At 41.3% G+C, this 24,362-nt stretch overlaps 1 protein-coding gene across 1 annotated transcript in view; it reads right to left on the bottom strand.

Annotated features, from left to right (window-relative positions):
• LOC126142207 (fibrosin-1-like protein) overlaps nt 1–23,125 on the bottom strand; it is a 454,843-nt gene extending 431,718 nt beyond the window's left edge. The window contains exon 1 of the mRNA XM_049915286.1: nt 22,451–23,125. Within this exon, the coding sequence (XP_049771243.1) occupies nt 22,451–22,690 (240 nt within the window). The 5' untranslated portion in view covers nt 22,691–23,125. The remainder of the gene's footprint in view (nt 1–22,450) is intronic.
• Between the last annotated feature and the right edge of the window lie 1,237 nt (nt 23,126–24,362).

The following is a 24,362-nucleotide window of genomic DNA, read 5'->3' as shown; positions in this document are numbered from 1 at the left end:
ATGAAAACGAGACAAAATGCTAAACGAGAATACAAGCTGACTTTGCGGTTGAAAAAAAGAACACTCTAAGGAAGATCATCAGGAACACGAGGCCCAGATGCGAAATACATGGTATACGAGCATTTGGCGCTTACCACTACCGCCGCTGTTGATTATCTCGCAGAATTCACAAAATAGCCCTACACCCAGCAACTGCCTCGAATTCCTCGTGTCTCGTAGCCAGATGTTACAACGATGCTTTCGTGTGTAATTTTATGTACGGGATCATGACAGCAGTAGTTTACAATTTGATACATTTATGCATTTATCTATTAATGTGGTCTGGGCTGGTGCAAGAACGTAGGTAACGTAACGCGCGACGAATACTACGTATAGATGATGTTTACTAGACGGAAAAGAGTGGCGCAACTTACTTAGAAGCAGATACATATTGTAGTCTCACTCTGGCATATTTAGTAAGTTTTTAATATATAGCGAGAGAGAGAGAATAATTATGGAAATGTGAGGTCATAGTGCATGGATCTTCAGTCTTCTTTACGGTGTTCGCCGTCATTGTGTCCTGTCGATCGGGCAGTTCCGTAACCTATCTGCTGTCCTTCAGACACAACCTAATAATCTGTCTGAGGCACTTACTGCCCGTAAGGACCGTCTCCGCCGTTTTACTAGCTCGGTCGTCTCAGGTGCTGCCAACATTACAGCAATAAACTGCCTGTACCTAGTCGCTTGCAGCTCTGACAAATGCCGCCGCAATACGTTCCGCCGCCAAGTCGTAAATCATCCGTTCGCTATTTTATTGGCAAAACAACTACCGCGGGTGATTTACATCGGTCTTAGCATATACACCAGTTATTCTACCATGTATGACTCGGATTATATTATTTCTTCATATTTTCGTCGCGTCGTTGCGGTGCTGTGCACAATGTAGGAATTGGCACGCGGAGGTTAACGCTTCGCGAACAATGACGCCGCTGATGTGGGTGTCGGCTGGGAATTAACTACGGTCACTAATGCAACTCCCTCTTTTATGTAATAGATAGAGGGGGAGATAATAGCTTTTATTGAACGGAACGACTGACTCAGTTACCCTGACCACGATTCTTGACTTTAATGGAAGAAAGGCCGTAACCGGATTCACACAGGTGCTCGTTGAAATACCCCGCCCTAACCATTCTCCCATTCCTTACTGGCCCACCCGATTCGAGTGTCAGTGAAGCGGCGATCATAAACGCTCTTTACACGCCTAAGCGACTGTTTAACACTCTCCTTCCACAACATGGAACTACAAATAGACGAGAGAACTACAAATAGACGAGAGTAGAGAAAAAGAAGTAAGAGTGAATACTGTGCTTGCGTGCTGGGACGGGAAGCTGGTCTGGTAGGTCTGGGAACAACGCATGATGGGGGGGGGGGGGGAGGGAGGGATGGGGGGGGGGGGGCAGAAGCAGTTGGTCATGAATAGGCCTCTCAGGTAGCGGAGAGCTGCTCGGAATCACTGAACGGTTGCGCCAGGGGTGTACAGAGCGCATGCAAACTTTTGTTCCCCCCACCGCGTTCAATTCTGTGCGCTTAAGCACAGAACGAATGACATTCCATCATTTCTTTTGCCTTACAATAGGATGCTATCACTTCACAGACTAATACTAACCGCTTTCAGCTGTGTCACCTGACATCTGGTTAGAAATGTGGTTGAGAGTAATTAATCACTTCTAGTCAACAACACCGGATTAGCATCAAAGAATCATGTCACGTATCAGTACGTAATTTAAATTACAAAATTTCTAGTTGTAACGAAGCCGAAGCACCATTCTCGCACAAAACTAAGCAAGCTAAAGCACTATTCTCTCATTATAAAATTACACTTGAATATTTAAATGATTGTGACTTGTTTATTGAACTGCAAGGAACTGAACGTGGATTTATTTATTAACAATTATAATGTTAGATGACAGGCATATATTTATGGATTACAAAAGTCATATTATGCCCACAAGATTTATGTGGTAATTTTACTGAATAGGAGGTCACATTTACATATTCATTGAATCCCATTTTTCTAATGTGAAGTTCACTTACGTCAGATATTCCAAACGAAACCTATGTATTGGTAGTTATTACGATACATAAATCTCAGAATAAATTCCTCTGCACACTGTCGACTCTAGTACAACTGCTTTAAAATCATCAGACACGGCAAATTAATAACTATGAGCATTTGAAGGCTAACGGCCAATTTACAATTTTATTACAAAGTGGCTGCGGCTAATACAAATACTGTGGCAACGAAGGAAAAGTCAGATGGAAATTTCTTGTATACTGCGCCCTCATGGAGAGTGTTTGCCGAGTGGTTTACATTAGTCGGCTGCCAGTTGCACATGTTACCGAATTTCTCAAGAAGCAAACGAAAGAGAAACAACCGCGTAGTAACAATTTAACCGAAGTTAAAGGCTGTACCCAGACCGAACATTTACCTGGTGATACATCCGACCGAACGAAACGTTTTCACAGATTCACGACCCAATCTCGATTATCCAGTGTCCACTGACGTCTTTGGGCCGTCTGCTGCGGACGCGTAAATTCAACGATGTGCGCTGAAGGTTGTGCTCGAGATCTCTTGTGCCTGCACGAGACTGTACTACCCGCCTCCGTAACCGAGGTCGCTATACCTATGCGGTGGCTCTCGACTCCAGGGTAAGCCTGGGTGAAATTTTCGCTACCACTATTGGGCCGGAAGCGGAGGAGATCCGGTGGCGTAAAGGTCCTGATCGCCAGTCGCTGGGCCGACGTCCTAGGGATTACATTCCAAACCTCTGCACAGTGTCTACGCTGTTGATAGCGATTCGATTCGTCCATCGAATGGGGACGGTAAGCTTGGCGAGCCCCATGGAGCTTAAGCAATATCTACAAACACAGGTCTCATACTTCGCGACAAAAAGGTGCCTGTAGCCATGGGGGATAGGGAAAACCATTCCAAACAGGCGGCTCAACTTGCCATTTGGCATCCCCCAGCCGTTCATGCCGTACGACTTTACTGTACCATTTTACTCTGTCGCCAGATCGCCGCCTATCCCGTTTCACAAAGTGGGCAAGCCGCTGAACTCATCGTTCTTGACGAGTTGGTTTCACCTTCCTTCAATCACCTTCCACGTATGCTCAAGACAGCACCACAGGAACAGCCTACCAGCTTTGCTAGTTCCTAGGCGCTGCGCCATAACAATCTGCCCTTTGTCAGCGTTGGTTGTATCAGTGGATTTCCCTATTTGCTGCCCGCACTGTCGCTATGGCGAGTCTCCAGTCGTCTCTTCTCCTCTTGGATAGTTCCCTTACATACTCACGTACTGGCAACGCCACCAGGCGTCATTCTGCTCACGGTCGGTAACGATCGAAGCAATAGCCACTCACACGAATCAATACGGACAAATATTATACACCACTCAAAAGGCAAGAAAATGGACCTCTTAGAGAAAAAAGAAATGCATATTCGCAATCTCACTTAACCACAATGAGCAACTGGAACAAGGCAAGTCTGGAACCGTGTGACCACTACGGTCGCAGGTTCGAATCCTGCCTCGGGCATGGATGTGTGTGATGCCCTTAGGTTAGTTAGGTTTAAGTAGTTCTAAATTCTAGGAGACTGATGACCTCAGCAGTTAAGTCCCATAGTGCTCAGAGCCATTTGAACCATTTTTTTGAACAAGGCAATGAACAATTTTTAAATAATTTCCTTGCGCTGACCACAGAAATCAAACACAAATTGGACCCCTGTCAGTCACAACACTACAAAAAGGACCCGTTTAAGATCTCAATATAAAATTGTACAAATAGTATGTAGACTATCATCATAGACAAATGTGTTTCCCTCATCGCATCCTCGAACTTTTTAAATTGTATTTCCTGCAACTAACTAAAAGACTAAAAAATAACCTTACTTTTTTAATGATAAGTTTACTCTTACAATGCAAAATTTGTTCTTTTATTAACATTTTGCACATTCCACACATATTTTCTCTGTGTACATTCTGGCTCAATAGGAAATGAATTATATCTTTGTATCTTTTATAATGATAATCTTTGCACTGTAAATCAAAACATCAAGTTTACAGTACATGTCTGATGCTCAACACTGACATTTAAAATGCTACGAAGTGTGCCACAGTAGCTTTCTGCCGAATTCAGCATCATATACATCGATCTGGAAAACCTTATGTACCGCAACATAACAGTCGCTATCCACTGAAACGTTTAAAAGTGAACTCAAGTATTTTGCATTATATCCGAATAAATGCAAGCACTTTAGCGTGTTTTTATTGATGCAACAACATATAAAGCGGTACTGAATACACAAACAATCTTGTACAGTGATGGAGCACACGACACGCTGTCAGCCAAAACTTGTATGAAACGAAAAATATTAGACACCTGAAGATGGGCATGGTAGTCCGAAACTAGTCATGGCACTAAAATAAAATATTTAAAAAGTATTTGTGACTCGTTGCGTCATTCAAAAACTAATGATCAAAACGTTTTGATTCCGCAGTGTACAATGGCCGTCCGCAGTGTACAATGGCCGAATCTGCCACAATTTACCAGAATATGTATCGAGTAGGCCTAAATGCTTTGAAAAATACTTTTTGCTGAAATTTTATATAGGGTTTGAGAGCACGATGTAAAGAAAAGCGCTCCGCTAGAGATGTGGACAAAAAAGGTGCACCTAATACGAAATTACGCTCTGATTGGACCGTTTCTCTGGCACAACGGCGAAGGCGTGTGTAGAACTTAGAAGACGACGGCGGCACTGCTGTTCTTTTTACGTCAGCAGGCTCGTATCGGGCAGAGAGATATCTCGCCGTCATAACCTGGCGCCCAGCGCAACGGCTGCCCGTGGAGCTGAAGGGTAACAGTCCGTCCATGCCCCTGCCGCCTTATCGTGGTCAGGTATTTGCCAATACTCAGCGGATTTCCTCGGCACTCCATTTACCAAGAACGCTGACGCCGAGGACACTCACTCACTGCAGACAACGTGGTAATTCTCGGAAATAGTTTATTTCTCACACAGGCCGTCTGTTAACTGAAGAGCGGGCAGGGCTCGCGGGTCGGGCTAGTGGCCTTCCCCGGAAGAATGCCACGTCTGCCCATCAGGAACAGTAAGAGTGTTGTTCGCCGTGTGATGTTTTCCCTCCGCCAGTTATATTACTTACTAATTTCTGCGTTCTTTATAGTGTTAACGTATTTACAGATGAATACACTCTCACAGGGGGTGTATGCGCGCTCCGTTGCCCCTGATATGGAAGGCGTAGGCGTAGATATCAGCCTTTGGAACAGTCTATAGTTGTCCCTTGCGGCGCAGCTGGGGAGAGAGAGAGAGAGAGAGAGAGAGAGAGATAGAGAGCTTACTAGCTCCTGAGTTTGCGGACTGACTTTAACCCTGGCTATTAAAAATGAGCTTATTAGTACTTCAATAATTCCGTCTGTCGTACACAAGATATAGTCCACTTAGTCTTGTGAGGCAACACATCAGTTCACGAATATGTTCTACAGACATTTTGTGTTTGAAAATGTTTTTTCTTGATGCTACATAGACACTTGTTATAAAAAACTTACCACACAGGTTCCCTCCATTACCGAAATGACAACACCTTGATGCCTCAGCATGTGTCCTATCAACGTATCCCTTCTTTAATTCCATTCAGTACCTCTTCGGCAGTTACGGGACATACACAGTGGACGGCACTGCACATACCGTATGTTGAACAGGTAGGTTTCCTAGCCAGCAAAAATTTTCAGGTATAGTATTAATAATGTTCACAGTGTAAACCAAACCAGTGCCTTGATTCACGGTCCACGGTACAGATTTTTTAAAAAGTTCTTCGGCGGGCCCGTCAAACCATCAGACAAGAGATAACACAAAACGGAAAACGATGCGAAAGAAAGTATGATAGGTTATTAATATATTTTTCATTTACAGCTATTGTACACTGGACGCAATAAAATTAACACAGATACTGAAAGTCGCATACTTGCCAACACCTATAGAAACTGAACATTCGCATTTTTTTTTATGCTTCAGTAGTGTATCATGCATATGGATGCGGACGAGAAGAAGAGGGCGATTTGGGCGCGTAGAGGTATTCAGTGGCAGCTTTTTCCTAGCTCCATATGGTTATTTTTTTCACAACAATATTGCTAACTTTATACAAAACTACCATCCACCTTGCGCCGTATCAAGGCTTGGAGAGTATAAAGGGTCTTCATTTTAGCTGAAGGCATTGAAATACCTCGAAAACTACACTTCGTAACAAGTCAATTATAAATCCAATTTGTTTGTTTTGGAGAGGGAGAACCAATGATGTTGATGTTGTTGTTGTTGTTGTTGTTGTTGTTGTTGCTGTGGTCTTCAGTCCAGAGACTGGTTTGATGCAGCTCTCCATGCTACTCTATCCTGTGCAAGCTGCTTCATCTCCCAGTATCTGCTGCAACCTACATCCTTCTGAATCTGGTTAGTGTATTCATCTCTTGGTCTCCCTCTGCGATTTTTACCTTCCACACTGCCCTCCAATACTAAATTGGTGATCCCTTGATGCCTCAGAACATGTCCTACCAACCGATCCCTTCTTCTAGACAAGTTGTGCCACAAACTTCTCTTCTCCCCAATTCTATTCAATACCTCCTCATTAGGTATGTGATCTACCCATCTAATCTTCAGCATTCTTCTGTAGCAACAATGATACCAAACTCAAACGTCCACCCCACCCCACCTGGTGCGTGAGTGGTGAGGACAACTTGGAAATCTTCAATAGGGATTCCCGTTTTTTTTTTTTTAAGGCAGATAAGGGTGGCGCGTCGTTTGTAGTATCGTTGGGTGTCCCCCTCAGAGACAAACAAATTTGAATTACAACTTTTTGGATCTAATGTGTAGTTCTGGAGGAATTTCAATGTTTTCCCTTGGAATGAACACCCTGTTACTTCTTTCATGCCTGGATAAGTCGCTGGAGCTCGTAAACGTGCCGGCGACGCTACAGGACGGACTACAACGTTCCCCACTTACCATACTAACAACGGGAAGGCCGGCGCTTGGCTCTTGCCGCTTTTTTTATGTAAGGGCCTGAGAGAAGGGTCGGGGGCAAAGAGGGCAGAGCTCGTCTTCCGAGGCCTGGCCTTAATGTCCCGTTCCCGTCCTCCCAGCGCCAAGGAAAGCGGTTCGATATGATCTAGAGAACTTTATTGGATCAATTCCACTTTATATATACACACTACGGGATCCTACTACCACCACCAGAAGCTTCAGAGTAGTCTTCGCGTAATGAATGTAAGGGGGACCCCCTGTACACCGTTTGCTCTGAGGATAAATCGTGTGCCCTGAAGCATTTTTAAGTGTGCCTTCTAGTACTCGGAACTCACCAATCGGCAGGAGGACCCTCGAATAATGTAAATAGTTTGATAGTCGTGTGCGGTACAATACATGGTGGCGGAACGCCTCACGAGTCGTTTTCAGGTGGACCCACAAGTCCAGAGCGTTATCGGGAGCGGCTTGCAAAATGTAATGCTGCAGCACCATGCCCTTCTACATCTACATACTCCGCAATCCACCATACGGTGCGTGGCGGAGGGTACCTCGTACCACAACTAGCATCTTCTCTCCCTGTTCTACTCCAAAACAGAACGAGGGAAAAATGACTGACTATCTGCCGCTGTACGAGCCCTAATCTCTCTTATCTTTGTGGTCTTTCCGCGAAATATAAGTTGGCGGCAGTAAAACTGTACTGCAGTCAGCCTCAAATGCTGGTTCTCTACATTTCCTCAGTAGCGATTCACGAAAAGAACGCCTCCTTTCCTGCAGAGACTCCCACCCGAGTTCCTGAAGCATTTCCGTAACACTTGCGTAATGATCAAACCCACCAGTAACAAATCTAGCAGCCCGCCTCTGAATTGCTTCCATGTCCTCCCTTAGACGGCTGACGGAGTTCGTTCTTGTAGTGGGGAAGTGAGTGGTATCTGGGAGTAGGAGTTGGTCTGGCGTGACAATCTGGCTGTCGTCGCAACAGCATACGTTGTACTCTTGGGCTTCGTTACCCTCGTGGTGCGCTTGAGCAGAGGGCACACTCCCTTTACTGTGCACCTCGCCGAACATCTCGCGGCGCGACCACTGCAGCAACACTTCCAATAAATATCATGTGACGTCAGACAGAAGACAGAAAATTACACCATACGGCGAGCGCGCGTCTCCAGCTGGAAAGGAAATTCCACCGCCGAAGCGGAAGTCCCGGCGGGGACTGCGAAGCCGAGTCGCAATTACAGGTTGCGCACGAACGGCCGGTCACCGCTGCAGCAAGAGCTCCCCCGGCCCTAACCGCGTCTGTCGTCGAGACTCGCTACGCGCCCGTGTCGGCCGCCACGTCGTTCAAACTTCATTACGCGGCGAAATGGCTAAGGCGAACGGACGCCGCTGGCAGTTGCGGGCGAGCACGCGCCACTGTTTCAACGGCTCTGTGCGTAATATGACCCGCGTGGCCCCGTCGGGAGGTATCAATATTCTCGCAACACGCGTTCGCGTGGGCTGGCGAGCAGAGTCTGCGGAACCAGTTCTACAGGTGGCATTCCGTTTGAGAATCCAGTCTGGAGCCGATAAAAATTGCAAGCCTCGCGGTTTGCGAGCTGCAGTGGTGGTATACGAAGTACTGCTCTAAAAGATATATATGTCATCAGAAACGAATTAATAAAGTTAACTGCGTCTGAACATAAGAATGCATTACCGGGCGTAGCGCCACCCCAACTGGCCTGCCCCTGTTTTCTTCCAACTTTGCAAATAGTTTACACATCCAAGTGTAAGGAGCGTACGGTTTAAAATAATACCCCAATCATGAAGCAACATAGCACCAGTCGCATATAAAAATCATTGCAGGCTGTGAGAAACGCGAAATATGACAGGCAAAATCTTAGCACCAACTTGGGACAGAACCGTAAAACTTTTGATTTTTGCAATCCTAGCCGGCCGGGGTGGCCGAGCAGTTCTAGGCGCTACAGTCTGGAACCGCGCGACCGCTACGGCCGCAGGTTCGAATCCTGCCTCGGGCATGGATGTGTGCGATGTCCTTAGGTTAGTTAGGTTTAAGTAGTTCTAAGTTCTAGGGGACTGATGACCTCAGCAGTTAAGTCCCATAGTGCTCACAGCCATTTGAACCATTTTTTGCAAACCTAAATTTAACTGATGGGTCACAGAGCCACTATAGCAAATTAATACAGTCAAATTTCTCTTGAGTGGCACAAATTCCGACTAGAGGAAAGTTTAGGAAAGCTTTCTATCCATTGTGAGGCCATTTGCAAATTAATTCCCTTCTTTGTAGATGATACGTTATCACTTCCGTTCTTTTATAACCACCTCAAGTGTCAATTCTCTTAAGACTACAATCTGACAAGTAAAAAGGCAGTTTTCACAACTTGGAACTACAAACAAAATACGTAAGAAAATTATCAAAAAATAAATGTAGGTCTGTTTTGTTCGTAGCAGACGCCCATGAGTATATCGGTTTTTTTTTCAAAAAGATTATTGTACGAGTAACTACGCACTGCATTCTAGTCTAAGTGTTCTCGTAGAAACGAAAGCCGTGAGGCTTAATTTAATTGACGTGACAGCTTCTACACTGGGTATAGGTAGCTGCTGATCGCCGCCTGTTGATTGGCTGAGGGGACCAAACAGCGAGGTCATCGATCCCATCGGATTAGGGAAGGAAATCGGACGTGCCCTTTATAAAGGAACCATCCCAGCAATCAGGATGGTCGGGCGCGGGTTTAGACCGTCTTCCTCCGAAATGCGAGTCCAGTGTGCAAACCACTGCACTAACTCACTCGGTCAGACACTTTCAGAAAAAACAGTAACCGGCCACGATTTGGAATATTTCTTTTTCAAATAACCATTTTGCTAAATAATCGAGGCAGATTGCAGGACTGTTGTGTTTCTAAAATGCTCATTTTGCAAAGTAAAAAAAAGTGTGTCAGTGTCACAGGAAATCAACGAAATTTCGTGGTAGCGACCGAAAAAATTTCAAATATGTTTCACGAGACAATAAAACTTAAAGACTGTAAATTGCAACTGATGACAAAGCCCGAATTATTCCATTAATATTCACGTTTTTGTCCCAAGAAACCATCTTTGTGTGCCACCGCATCGTAGTGTAAACGGTTCCAATGTATTTAATGCTTATATGTGTTTTCCATCGAAAGTATACTGCCACATACTTAGCACCGTCTCCCGGCCAGTTTTATCACATGACAACGGCGTCAAATAACTCAAGATTGGGTGGTGTGATTAATGACGCCACAGACTATTCGCCGTTAAAACAGATACTAATATGAGAACAATCTACAGCGAAAAAGCCGAGTACCGTGAATGAGTTCAAAAAAGTGCATCTTACGTAGTTCCTGCCCAATGAATAAACGTAGGGCAGTCTGTAACCACAAGGAGGCGTATAATTTTTTTCTCTGTTTGCCTTCCCTCCATCGGATGCGCCCTTGCGCCCCTGTTATCCAGTCCCAACCACTTCGTTGTTTTTTTTTTTTTTTTACCCCCTTGCTCCGCAGAGGTTTCAAATTCCATACCCTGAGCTGTAATCTGAGGCGTCCATAATTAATCAGCTCTTTATATTCGATGACATCCTCTTTTTCAATCTCTCATTAGTATTGTGCCACTCCCCGTCACTGCGCCGATATAGAATGTCAACATCTCTTCCATTTAATCACAATGACACTACTGCCAGAAAACAATGGCAGCCTTCGTAATTCACCAGTAGCACTATTTCTCAGCCCTCTTGTCTTTAAACCAGAGACAGGAATTTCTAAACATCACGAAATGTACTTTGTTATCTACTGTCTTATCATGCTCACTGTCTCGTTTACAATGGTATCAACGTAGATAACCTTCAGATGGCTGAATTCGCACTGAAAAAAAAAAAAAACACTTTTTACACGATTAGTAGTCTCGTTGTTTCGTGTTAGCTAATGAAAGCCAAGCTCGACTCATGTACACAACAGCTTTCAAGTACTAAATCTGTAACCTGTGTTTTTTTTTTGTTTGTTTTGTTTTTGCTCCAATTGGCGTTTCGCTCTAGTAACTTAAATACGGCAGTTTACACCAGATAACCTTGTAGCTGCCTCATATATAATAATGTCAGTGTTCTAAATGTGCCATGGGCAGTCATTGCTGAATTTAAGAATGTAATAACCGTACAAGACAGGGTGGTGATAAACTAGCAACTACGACGAACTTATCTTCACAATGGAAGTGACTGACAAACTTAAGAAACACGAAAAAGCCCATGGAACGCTTATGGCCGGACAAGACTTTATTTATTTATTTACAGTATGTCACACTTGGCAATCTACGTATTGAACAATCTTCAAATTTTTATTTCCACTGATTCGCCTCACACATCATCAGATGTATTCTGTAGAACAACGGGAAAGCAATAAAAACTGCTGTAGCCCAGGAACTAATTGTTTTAGGAAACCTAGAAGAATCGGAGGCGAAGCTGTGGAATATAAAGAACTAGAACAAAATGACTATTACGGCCACGTGAGACAGAATAATTCACAAAAACACACTGAAGACAGCGTGCAAGGTTCTGAAATATGTTTAGTTAGAGCCAAAACAAACATTATCTTGCATAAAGCGAAATTTCTCTCTAATTTTAATAATATATATCTTCGATCTAGTCCTTCGCTGTTCTAGGACGGCATTAAAATAAAGTTTGAAAAAAATGACTTGGATTGGCAGATTCCATAACATTTTAAGGCTGAAATTAATATTTTTATGCTTCTCGGTTGTTGGAGAGGGTACCTGAAGTCTGATAAAAACTGATAGTGATTTTTTTTTCATTCAGCTGTTTTATCAGTAGACTTGATGCTATTTATTGGATGATTAGCGGTAGGACACCGCTAGCAAAGAAGTAAAACAGGTTTACTGGCGGTAAATATAAACTGCAGTGGAATCATAGTTTTACTTCTTTTGTAAACTAGAGAAAATCTTACCTTTGCTGTCTCAAGACTGGCAAGTGCCAAAATGGATGGTAAAAAGAATAAATATTACGGTGGAAAAGATTCTAGCAACAACATCCAGCAGAAGCAACGACTGTTGGCCACCTATGCGTAGAATGCCCGTAGCAGCGAAGGCGCTAGCTGTATACGAGGCCAACGTGATCGCTGCTATGATGTACAGTATACACTCTTACACTGAACAAATGTGTACAAGGCAACCCAGCACCGCGCTAGGTTTTCATAAAATAAGGAAACCTGTCGTTCCAAATGGGGAGCCTTCGCCGGCAGGTGACTAGCTCATTCTATCACGCTGACGCAACCCCCGTTTCTAGATCATGGTATACGCTGACAATCACAGGACTGAGACATCCCTTGTGCGCCTTGTTCCACCTAAAACATACATGTAAACTGCAAACTGCAGCTTGAATACGTTTCAACGAAGCTCTGAGACTCCTGACTATACAGAATACTTTCCCATGTGTGCATCAGCTGGTTGTTCCGAACTGGCCGTATTTAGAGCCATACTTTGTTTCCCAAGTTTTATATTTCGAATGACGGAACAATATGAGTTTAGACTCGGAATATGGTGTATGAATTTTAGTAACTGCGCATGCAAACTGTGGCCCCAAACATATAAACGAAAAACCCCAAAATCACCTTTTTTCCACAAGAAGGATATGACATAACAACAATGACAAAAACCGATAAGTAAGTATTGTGAATCTGACCCTGACACATCTAACTCAAACAAGGCGACTTTCACTGCTTTCCAATCCTTAGGCTAAAGATGTGTACTGCTTAATTTCATTATATAACGTAGATAGAAGTCGTTCACAGTAAATAAAAACGTATGCACCCACCAAAACATTAACACCAGATGCTTCACAAAACATTTGACTGTGTCCGTGTTACAGAACTGAGTTTCTAAACCTTCAGCAAGATTTTATTATGGTTTTACCAGCAGTTTTAACTATATATACTGCAACAACCATACTTCGCGGATTTATTGCAAAAAAATTGGGAACATGCTCCCGTCGCCGTAAGTGATTACTATTTACGAACCGGAAAGTTCAAAACCCTACTGAAATTGACGATTGAAAATATTTCTGTCAGGAGAACATACAACTAAATATCGAGTCAATTCTAGTATTTAACACAGAGAAAAAAAGAAAAAACTTCCAGTCAGCATTTTCTGTATGTAATAAAGCTGTGTCAACATTTTGGATCTGGTATTTCATTCTGAAAAATAATAGGACCCAAATAATTGAGATAAAGTTCATTCAGTAACGAGACTGCAGTAACGAAATATATAAATAAAGAAAGAAAGAAAATCATCTAGAATAGTAGTAGTAGTAGTGGCGGTGGTAACATAAAATTTAATTCATCATTATGTCTACGATCTAATGATCATTTAAGGTAAACTTATTGTTAGGGATAGAATGACGAAATCAGATTCCACCCATACTTTAATTTGTGTGTAAGAGAGATTCTGCACGTGTAACTCATTAAAGGCGAAATATTACTCTGAAGCCATTTACATAATTTACCAGTAACTGGATTAAAGAAAATTGCTGCATGATCAAAGAAACAGTAAGATCTGATTTAGGAAAAGTAAGTTTTTAGTATAGTAACATGTGGCACTGACGTACAATGTTACGGCCACAGGGTTGACATCAGATCATAAAAATACCTGCTGTGGAAAAACGAAGAAAATTAACAAATGCTTTACACAAGTTTAACTGGTATGTATGGCGTCAATGCTTTCTTGCTTAATTTGGAATTTTGTTTATTTTGGCATCAGAAGCATACCGTCAATATTATTTAAGAGGTGCTGGAGAATACCCATAAAGCGGAAAGAACTTTTTGACCATACAGATGTCTATTACACATAGCTTCAAATGCTTTATTAACAATTGACAATATGTACCATATCATTGGTAATTATGTTTGTACCAGTTAAGTTTCAGGTAAACAAATTATTTGTTCTCAAACACTTACACAGAATATTTTGTCTCATAATAAATTTCATTAATGAGCACAGGAAAAAAAAAAATTCAATGGGGAGCACCGTAATTTTACAACCGACACAGTCCCACTCACTGAATAATTTAGTTTTTAAGCCGCCAACCGGCGCAAGCTGTAGTTTAGGCCTAAAAACGCGACGGGAATACACCTCGTAACGACCGGGCTGCTACGGGGATTACAAAGCGCACAAAGGCATAGAATGCAAGCTTACTGCGACTGCGACGACTCATTGAGCGCCGCCCCAGTTGTTTCACTAACACGTTCAGCGATCAGACACGCTTTCACGCTCAGTGGAATTCTGTGAAGGCTCGCGGGCGCTCCTCAGTCAACCACTCTCACGCCCTGGCTATTGATCAGCACGCCACTGGAATTAAATAAACGAGCGCCGAACGAAAATGAAATGGAAACTACTGATTTTGTGAGACTGCGAATACCCAAGGCTCCACCGCATGTCGCACAGATCAGTGAAATATGCGCGATATTTATCTACGCTTCCTTTTTCTTGCCTCGGTGATAATCGAGTTGGTCAAACAAATGAACGGCGGTGTCACAAGAAATATTACGGCTCCAATAACACTTCATTCCGCCGTGATTTGCGAGTAAAAACAGTTATGACTCATTTCCGCGCACGCTGCCGAGATAACTTCGGCTGACAGTTGTAAAATCCTTTTGCATCTCCGCCAGCAGTCTTCGTGGCTGTATTTGTGTTCTTCGCCAAGTTTCTAAATACCAAGAGCTACTTCTGTGCTCTTGTCATGAAACCTACAACACATACATAGTAGCCGGTGCCTTGAAAAAGGATGCATTATGAAATAATTTAAAGACCGAAACCCGTGACAGTAGAATTCACGGATTCTATTTCTGTCTTACTGAAGCGGCCGATATTAGTAGAATTTGATTTTCAGTAAAATGTAAAGCATGCTATTTATCTATTCACTTAAATTCTCTCTTGGAAGAATACACAAACTGTATCACGCTTTCAAACATACAGCATTTCAAAAATATTTCCCCCGTCAAGAGTTTTCCTTGCAAGCTAATGCCGAAATTACAGGCCACTAAAATTACACAACGTTTCCCCATCCTTACTGATGTCTGGAATGTTTCAAAAATAAGTTTTTGATTGCATTCTCTTACACTGACAGTGGACAGGACAGTGAGAATTATCGCTTGATTTTGGAGAGACGAGCAATATGTACAGGCTGGAGTCTTTGCGAAACACAATGCGTATTTACAAAGCTGATTTCCAAAAAGCAGACAATTTTCTTCCACGGCGACAGTAGCCTACATACGTTCCAATCAAGAATCCTTTCGGTGTAAGGCTTAACCCATCTTTTGTGTAAGGCTTAACCCATCTTTTGTCAGTTTCTGAATTTTTAGAATTTTACTTCTATTTCTTTAAATTAAATAGTGCAAATCATTCTATTATTACCTTGGCACATCCTTAACAATATATAACACTGAACCTGTAAGCGTACACACATTTCACATGTCCTTTCAAACAGGCCTATACGGTTGTAAACAAAGAGGAAATACATGACAATACTTGTATTAAGACTCTACGTAAAGTGCTCACAGATATTTCGTAATTTATGAGCACTTAACTGTTTAATGTCTAAACACACCGCACTCGAGTGCTTACATGTCGTTATCAGCGTGCAGATATTTTGCAAAAGTAAGTTTGAGTAAAAGCAACTCCTCCAAGAATGCATGCTACGTTGAAAAAGGCACTGATCTAATTTCTAGCTGGAACAGGTTCGATATTAGATGCTTATCAGTCATTTAAGCCATACAATACAGCACTTTTCAAATACCGCTACATAGGTGACTTGAAAGGGCCGTCTTCCTTATTGTTTGTAAACATGCTGTCTGCTTTTACAAGGTATCTACAGAGCAGCTGTTGGGTTAACAATATTTTCTTATGCGTCCTTTTATTTTATTTCTTAATTACATAATAACTGTTTCGTATCCATCCATTAAATCAGGCCATATTTGTAACTGGCATCGGGCCTGATAAAATTTTAATCGTTCTGTACGTTAACTGATATTTGCACACTTCAATGACCTCTTACATGTCTAGTGGATGCTTAGCATTTAAAAACAAGTTTCAGTCGACCACGGTAAAAAATATTTGCAACACATTTAAAACTTTTCTGGGGTAAGTATCTCACGAAATTAAAATTTTAGATTAACATACAGCTTTACATAGTAATATAGTTTCTCGAAATAAGTCGGCAAGTATCATTAAAATTTCTTGTCATGGTTCAAGATTTGTCCCGACATTTAGTGGAAAAGAAGATTTAATGTTCTCAGTGGGATTAACTTTTTTTTCCTGGCAACTTTTATTTATTTATTAGAATAGCCCTTTTACAGAACACCTAAAAGCAATAGGCCTAATTCAGTTCTTATTTCTCCTCTTCGCCCACATACCATCCATATGTTCTGATCTTAGCTTCCGGAGATGTTCCTTTCTTTCTTTCTTATTCTTGCCTGAAAAACACTAACCCATTTTTTTTCCTGAATAAGTGCCAGTTATTGTGTACAATATCTTGATGTTTGCTTCTCTGATGTCATTAGAGTGTGTAATAACATCTGCTTCGTCAACTATATGTCCGATGAACGACATCCTTCTTTTACACACTGTGTATGTTACGTTCTCCTCAGGTTCACACATTTCTTTGTTACGTTGTGGCATGTTGTATTCTGTTTCTGTTGTCCTTTAGCCAAGTCTTCTTTCAATTTTCATGTTTTTGTTTATGCAACCTTTCCGCGCTAGTTTTAATGTTTCGGTTCCACACAGTATTTGAGGTATCACTACTGTACGATAATGTTTAATTTTGTCGCCCCACGATAAAGCCGCCGTCTTGTATCATTTCTGGTGTTCCGGAATGCAATGTTTATATTACTTGCTTTTGCTTTTATCACTGAACTGTCCTCCTCATTGTTGTTTACGCTTAGACGCTCGCCTAATTATTTGAATGACCTGATTTTTCTGATTGTGTTTTGCTTTATGATCAATTTTAGTCGGCAATTTTTAGCGATTGTTTTAAATGCTGTGTCTCTGAGAACTTTATGCTCACTGAGCTTTTGAATCAATTTACTGACTTGCATTTGAATTTTTGTCTAATATCCTTGTTTTGAATCGTATTAACAATTTCTGTTCGTACAATACGGGAGCTACTGTATTTTTTTTTTTTTTTGAAAGAGGTTATTTAAATAATCTCCTCTCCCCAACAACTAAATAATACAGAAATAGGAATAAAAAAAAGGGCAACACGGATGCCAGGAGTGCAACTGAAGTACTTCTTGGCAGAAGAGTAAGCACGACTTGTTGAGTATCACGGCAGTCGTCAGAAAGTCGCGGCTGAGGAACAGCCGGTCTCCAGTCCAGACATAGGGCCGGTTCCCCGCGCAAGAGCAGGAAGTGAGGCTGTCAGCTGACTCGTCATCCCTCGAGGACCATTCACAGCCTCCCCTGCAACCCTTCCTTGTTCTCTCCCCCCCCCCCCCCCCCCTTCCCCAGAGGAACGGCCGACCAGCTCGGCCCACCAGATGGTATCGCTCGACCGCTTACACGTCCAGATTTAAACCGAGGATTCAGCGCAGCTAGCGGCCACATAAATGAATCACCGCGGTTGTTGACTTCCCGCACGCCCGTGGCTCAACTCCAAAACGCCCGCTGGAGGATTCTTTCCACGCTCGCCTTCGTATCCAAACACATTCTCGCGTTCGCGCAAGCGCTCGAGAGAAACGCCTCTCGGCGTACTGAAGTGTTTGCAGAAACAAAACCTCAGTACTCACCCTAAGGTCATTAAGACAGCACTCGCAGTTCCACGAACAGCACCGGCGAACAACTCAATACACTCTCGGAACTACTTTACAGATCACACTCCTCATTACACTGCCCCATTATCAAAGGTGGTGTAACTGGCAACTTATATTCTTCTCGTGGCACGATTTCCACACAGAATCGATCACATTTCTGATGGAATCAATTATCAGCCGTTGATCCGTGAAAGGATCGTGAATGTATCAACGGAAACTTCAGCCACATTGCTGGCAAAGGCAGTCATCTCATTCTTGTGGAGCAACAACATGTGGATGACAAAGGAATAGAATCACTGCTTTACCAGCACAGGAGTCTGCGAAATCTTTGTATGTTCTACTTCAATACTCTTTATTAATACGAGTAACTGGAGATAAAAGTTACATAGTTTATGTACACTATATGTGCATAAAATGCATCTAAATACTAGTCGGATATTTGTCAATTGTGTAATATACATTTTCTAAATTTATTTTGTAGTTTTTATAATGCATACTGGGTTGAACACGACAAAGTGGGCTTAAATGTGGCGCGAACGTAAACATTTGTCTACGCTAAATGTCCATCTGCTACGGCAACCCTTATCTGGCAATCATATTTGTTAGTTTCGCCAACTCGAAAACAGATTTTCACCTTTCAACCGCGAATGGCTCTTGGGCCATGTTCAGGATCAGTCCTGTCAACACAACAAAATTTCAGGGGAGAGGGGAGGAGAGGGTCCAGTTGCACGTGTCCAGCCAATAACAGGGGCCTGTTAGGCGGAAAATCTAATAACATTCACTTAGTAAAGATAAAGAACAAAACTAATTAATTACCATACAAAACAGTGTACATTATCCACAGGATCCATTCAAAGCAACTTCCAACTGAAGTGAATGATGTAAACAATAACACCATGCTTTTAAGCACTGCCTGAAAAAGTTCCTGCTTTATCATTTCTCTTCTTTTCTTTTTGCGGAAATTTCTCGCAATTTTTTATTCTTTCCACTCAAACCTATTATGTACCATATAACAATAGTGCCTCCACAGCGGGTTCATCTAAAAAGGTTGTTACGCTAAGATCAGTGGGCTTAATGATTCCACCTGATTCAACAGAATAAACGTATACAAATATAAGGGAGTCAACCAAGAGCCACGGCTGATAATCGTGATTACTCACAGCCATCATACCGTAAGAATTAGCATAATACTCTGTAAATACGTATGTGGCAGTGTCATCTTGTGAAATAAGGTACTAAATTTTGCCATGACATTGCATCGCGTAGAACTAGCGAGCAATATTTTCGATCTGCAATGTTTGGCTCACATTACGACTAACAGAGCTGACAGAAGAACACACAGAATATTGCACAACCTTCTCACGATGATCAACTGCCTCATTACTCAAGAAAAATGTGACTTGCATTCCAATAACGATTATTCATAATAAAAACAATTTCGTTGAAATGAAGGAAGGAGGAATTATGGACAGGGAGCGTGGAACTGCAATATCTTGAATCACTTACACCGTTCCCGTAAGTGTGTAACAAATGAACAGCTCGTTCAGTTCTTTTTTTATTGCAATGATTATTGCTGTTCTCACAACGGCTTGAATAAAATGTAATTACCGTTTTCGTCTTCATGATGTGTACAACGATGAAGCGGGTTTACACGAAGTAAAAGGATAACGAGAGAATTACTGTCCCAAAAATGACATGTTCCACCACTAAAAATTTTACATGACATACCTATTAATGAAGCCTGACGCCACGTTAACGCCAGAACCATTACCATAATCAGATAAACCGAAAACACTAGCTGGCGTATAGTACTGAATTTATTAAGGTGATAACAGTCCTTATTCCAGAACATGGTTAGGCAATTAAATAATACTTATGTCTCATTTCTGGCTTAAATGATTATTTTACTGATCTACGCGTCACGGACACTGATCTACGCGTCACGGACACAAGGAAAATATTTTTGCGACGCTAGTAAATTACAGCTTAAAAGTGAAAACAGCGGCAAATAATTATCTTCGTAGCAAAATGGCACACCCCCTCGTAATATCACACTGTTTACAATTCCTACATGAAACGTAACACAACATTCCGGCTGTCGATAAATTTACAAGCAACCGAGGACAAAATAAAATTCGACAGTCTTTGTCTGAAGTAATTTCATCTAGTTGCCAGTGACCAATCAAATTGGAGGTGCACTCCGACAGCACAAATGCAGCAATACATCTGCAGGTAAGAACCAAAAATTTGTGTGGGGGCTCTGTTTCTTCCAGCAGTACTTCTGAAGATCCCTAGAAATTGCAACTCACGATGCAGATATTGTCAAGGTGTAACTAAATATGCACTGTCATTCGGTTTCTTTGCCGCTGCTCCTGTAAAATGCAAATAAACGATAATCATACGCGTGATTTGCATCTCATTTTCATTGTTCATAAAGCCGATCCCCCACAGGTCATTTGCCGCTTCACACAACAGTCATCTCTTACACGTACTTGTGAAACTAAGTTACTTATTGCAAAAGCATCGAATGAGTTCCAGGAACCGACTGCAGAACTTTATTAGGCCTAAACGAATCTGCGGTTTCTTTTTTGCACTGTCCTCAATCTGAATATATGTTTCACAGGTTAGTACATAATGTCTTTATCACTCCAATCATGCCCAATTTCTAAGAGTAATTTTCTTCCGACAATAGTTCAGACAAGAACTAAGGTATTACTGAAAGTGTGGTACATGTTCTGTCACCACAAAAAATTAGCACAATACTCTAATAATAACATTAACTTCTAAACGTATGTGGAAGAAGAGATCTAGCAAATATTGAAAGCAGTGCATGTTTGTTTCCGCAAACAAAAATTACTGAATTAATAATCTGTAATATGAATGTACTGATGGCCTAATTTCAATAACCAATAGAAATATTATTATACTAGGAACTCAAATATACCGTGAGTAAAACGCAAATTAAGAAACGAAGACCAAAATTAACCCATTATCTATATCCGAAGCATTTAAAATAGATGTGTGCCAAAAGTTTACAATTAAAACTGAAATTTAATGTGTACAGAATAAAAACATTTTCACATACAAAACCATTTTGTCTAATAAATTCTGGAAATTGTCTGGAAGTAACATTTGAAGTATCACGCGTCCAATTTTCCACGAAGTACAATACTTCTTTTTCTTATTTCAACGGACTTATCGAACATCTCAAAATGACCATATTAAAAATTCAAGCTGAGAGTAATTAGCAGTTTTTCAATACAGTGAAACTATTATAATGATAATAAGTACCTCTTTTCAAACTTCTAAAGTTTTCGCTATGGAATCAGTGTTTCCACTTAGTCTTCTCTCTATCATCGCACGCAGGAAATTTTTTATCGCTATAAAAATATTTAGTTTCCTGAATGGTACAACTTGTGTATTACAGCGCCACAGCTGTTCCAGTGACAATCTGCAAAATGCTTATACACAAGAATAATCGCATGCGTATGGAGCATGCGCAAACCCTCTTTCTAACATTTCTTACAGTCAATTAACAGTAATATATTGACCGAATATCCTATCTGTAAACTTATAGTAAAACACCACAAGGAATAGAGAATTTCAACAATCTCTGATTCCCTAATAAGAGCAAGTAAATATTACTAATCATTTGCGGTGAAGTATAATAGATATCCCAAAATTTAAGAAAAGGGAAATCTGACACAAAGTAGCCTATAACACTACAGAAAGATGTATATTTTTAATACTACAGAAAGATTTATGTTTTTAATGTTAAAAAGGATGTGGGGACATTAAAACAACACCGGTATTGCGAATAAATTTCCATGTTTGATTTTATATACATTCGCTTCCATGTTTAACGAAGGAAACTATAAAATATGCGGTATTTACTCCAAACAAAATACTCCAAAATTCAGATATAAACAGCACGTTTGAGTAGTCATTCTGTATTTACAAACAGAATGTCTACATGGTAATGTAATCAAAGACAGTATAATACAAGGAGTAATTCTGTGAAGTATTAATGAAAGGTAGCAACAAACTACCATAAACACAATGATTGTTAAAAAAAAGCTCCTTCCGATTCGTCCTAAATTATTTTTACCTGTGTAACCTCATCACATACCCACGATCAACAAAAAAATATTCGAAACCTAGATAGCCACAAAGCCACGCATCCATGTTGCTAAAATAAAACTGCATTTAAAAATATTTGTAATTAAACTGCCGCAAAAGTTACAAAACTAATAACGAAACTGTTGCATAGCGTGTCTTCCCTACAGCTGACTGTCATAATGAGCGATGAAAAAAAACACGAAAGTTTTTAGTTTCTGCCCGTGTTACACCGTGCAAATTCTTTTGCGTAAACAGCGAAGAAATTTCCGTTTCAGATGATTATTTTTGTAACACGATCATAAATTTATGTCGTTCAGTATGTGAATTAAGATGCATGTCATCTGACGACGCTAACATCACGGAACGGTGACATCGGGGGCTAAAAATTTATTTAGGCACTAAACTCTTCCTGTCAGACGGATGACAACAAAATACAGAAAAGAATAATATTGACGCTTACCTCGAGTTCCTCGTATGTACGGAATGCTAGGATGGCAAATCCATCAATGATATCCTCTTCGAACTGCGGCTCTTTCGATTTTTTCCTTCTATTGGGAGGTCTCTGCGGCTTTTCTCTAGCCGGAGATTCGTCTTCCGCACTATCCCCATCTTTAGCTTTATTTTCTCTCTGAGCCTGCATGCGCTGCGCCCGTTCACGACGACGATTCCTTTGATTCCGCTGCTTCACGTCGTTTTCCATAGCTCTACCTCATTCTGTGTACCACTTGCGAACTAAATAACCACTTCACTGCAATCTTCGAAACTTTGACATTAATTCGAATCTATCACATAGCACTAATATATTACACGCCACAGGGTATACACCAAAATTCCAGGAGTTGCACCTGGAGAAAAACACTTTGATTGTTTCGAATGGCGGAATATACACGGTTGCCGCATCGCCTACTAAAATGGCCGCGTATCCATCCGCCGGCCAGCACAAGTAAGTCTTTACATCGCAAAGAGCCGTTTACTCGATAAAAGCACTGCACACACACACTTCACACGCATGTATAACGACACCAGAGATGAGTTGCGACGTGTCTGAAGAGGTTATTGCTCGGTTTTCGCCACCAGTCAATACAGGCACTGCTCCGCGAGCGATGTAGCCGAGTGAGGACGAACAAGGCTGGGCCAGCAGTCGCGCACTGCAGCCAACCTAACAACGCCACAGCACACCGCTAGCCCAGTCGCTCGCTCACACGGCAGACAGCGGTAGCTCTCACACGGCGCGTGCTGACAAGTCAGCGAGCTGACGCTCGAACAGTTTTAGAGCGTTTCGCTTATTACCGCATCCCAATGACTGCGTCTGGCGTTCTCTCTTTACACATATCCTTGTGTTTACTTTTAGTTGGTTAGGCGTTTGCGAATAACTGGTTAATGACCGAACGGCTATTGTTACAGCTTATTCTTTCTCTTCTGATGAAATAACATTTCATTCTCTCAGCCGCTTGTTGTTATCGAACACTGAGCCGTAAGAAAAAGCAGCTTGCTATTATGAAACGGCATTAGCGATTCCTTTGTTTACAAAACTGTCGTGTTCATTATGCACGGAAAATTAAACTTTAATTAAAGCCTTGCACCTCAGTCATTTTATAGCTTACCAGCAGCAGAAACTGTAAACAGAATGGGTTCTTCATGGAAACACTAACAAGAAGTGATCAGTGCGTAACACGATCGTATTTCTACGCTTTATAAAATAAACATTTATACTTCCTGTAGTGTGTCATAGACATTTTTACTGCTTATGTACAACCATCGAAATGTGTTGCATTTGTGAATCAACAGACCATTTTTTATTTACAATCCAAGAATGTAAACAGACCTATGTGTATAACAGAAATATTAATCGTTTGTACAGTGTACTGATTTTGTTAATTTGTGTTTTACGTAACTGTGCTAAGTGTTTTATAAATAACGATTTATTTTATGGGTGACTGGCATATAGTTTCTGGACAAATGACGAGTGAGGTATTCCGCCATGTGAGACAATCAGTTTCATCACTGTGCGTAAACACATTTTGAAATTATTGCACTATTTATTGATATGAAAAAAAGGTAAACGGAAAGGGGAAAGCCTCTTAATTACTTTTCACAAGAGGATAAAAATATTTTGTTCATTTATTCGGGCATATATGCTACCGAACGTGACAAGATTACTGCAAAAAATTATAGCAGGTGTTTTGAAGGTGAAAAAAGTTAAAAAAAAGACCTTTAGTACTTTAGTAGAGCTGCACAAAATAGAGAGTAGTCGCAACGATAATTCATGGCTTTTATAATTAGATTATTAGCTTACAGGTCGTAATAAATGACTGTTGCTATGTTTGCAAACGAGGCAGCAATATCAGGACTCCCTTCTCCACAGAAGCAAG

Source organism: Schistocerca cancellata, chromosome 1 (genome assembly GCF_023864275.1).
Source record: "Schistocerca cancellata isolate TAMUIC-IGC-003103 chromosome 1, iqSchCanc2.1, whole genome shotgun sequence".
NCBI lineage: Eukaryota > Metazoa > Arthropoda > Insecta > Orthoptera > Acrididae > Schistocerca > Schistocerca cancellata.
Note: the sequence above shows the minus strand (reverse complement) of the source record. Positions and strands in the feature narration are given on the sequence as shown.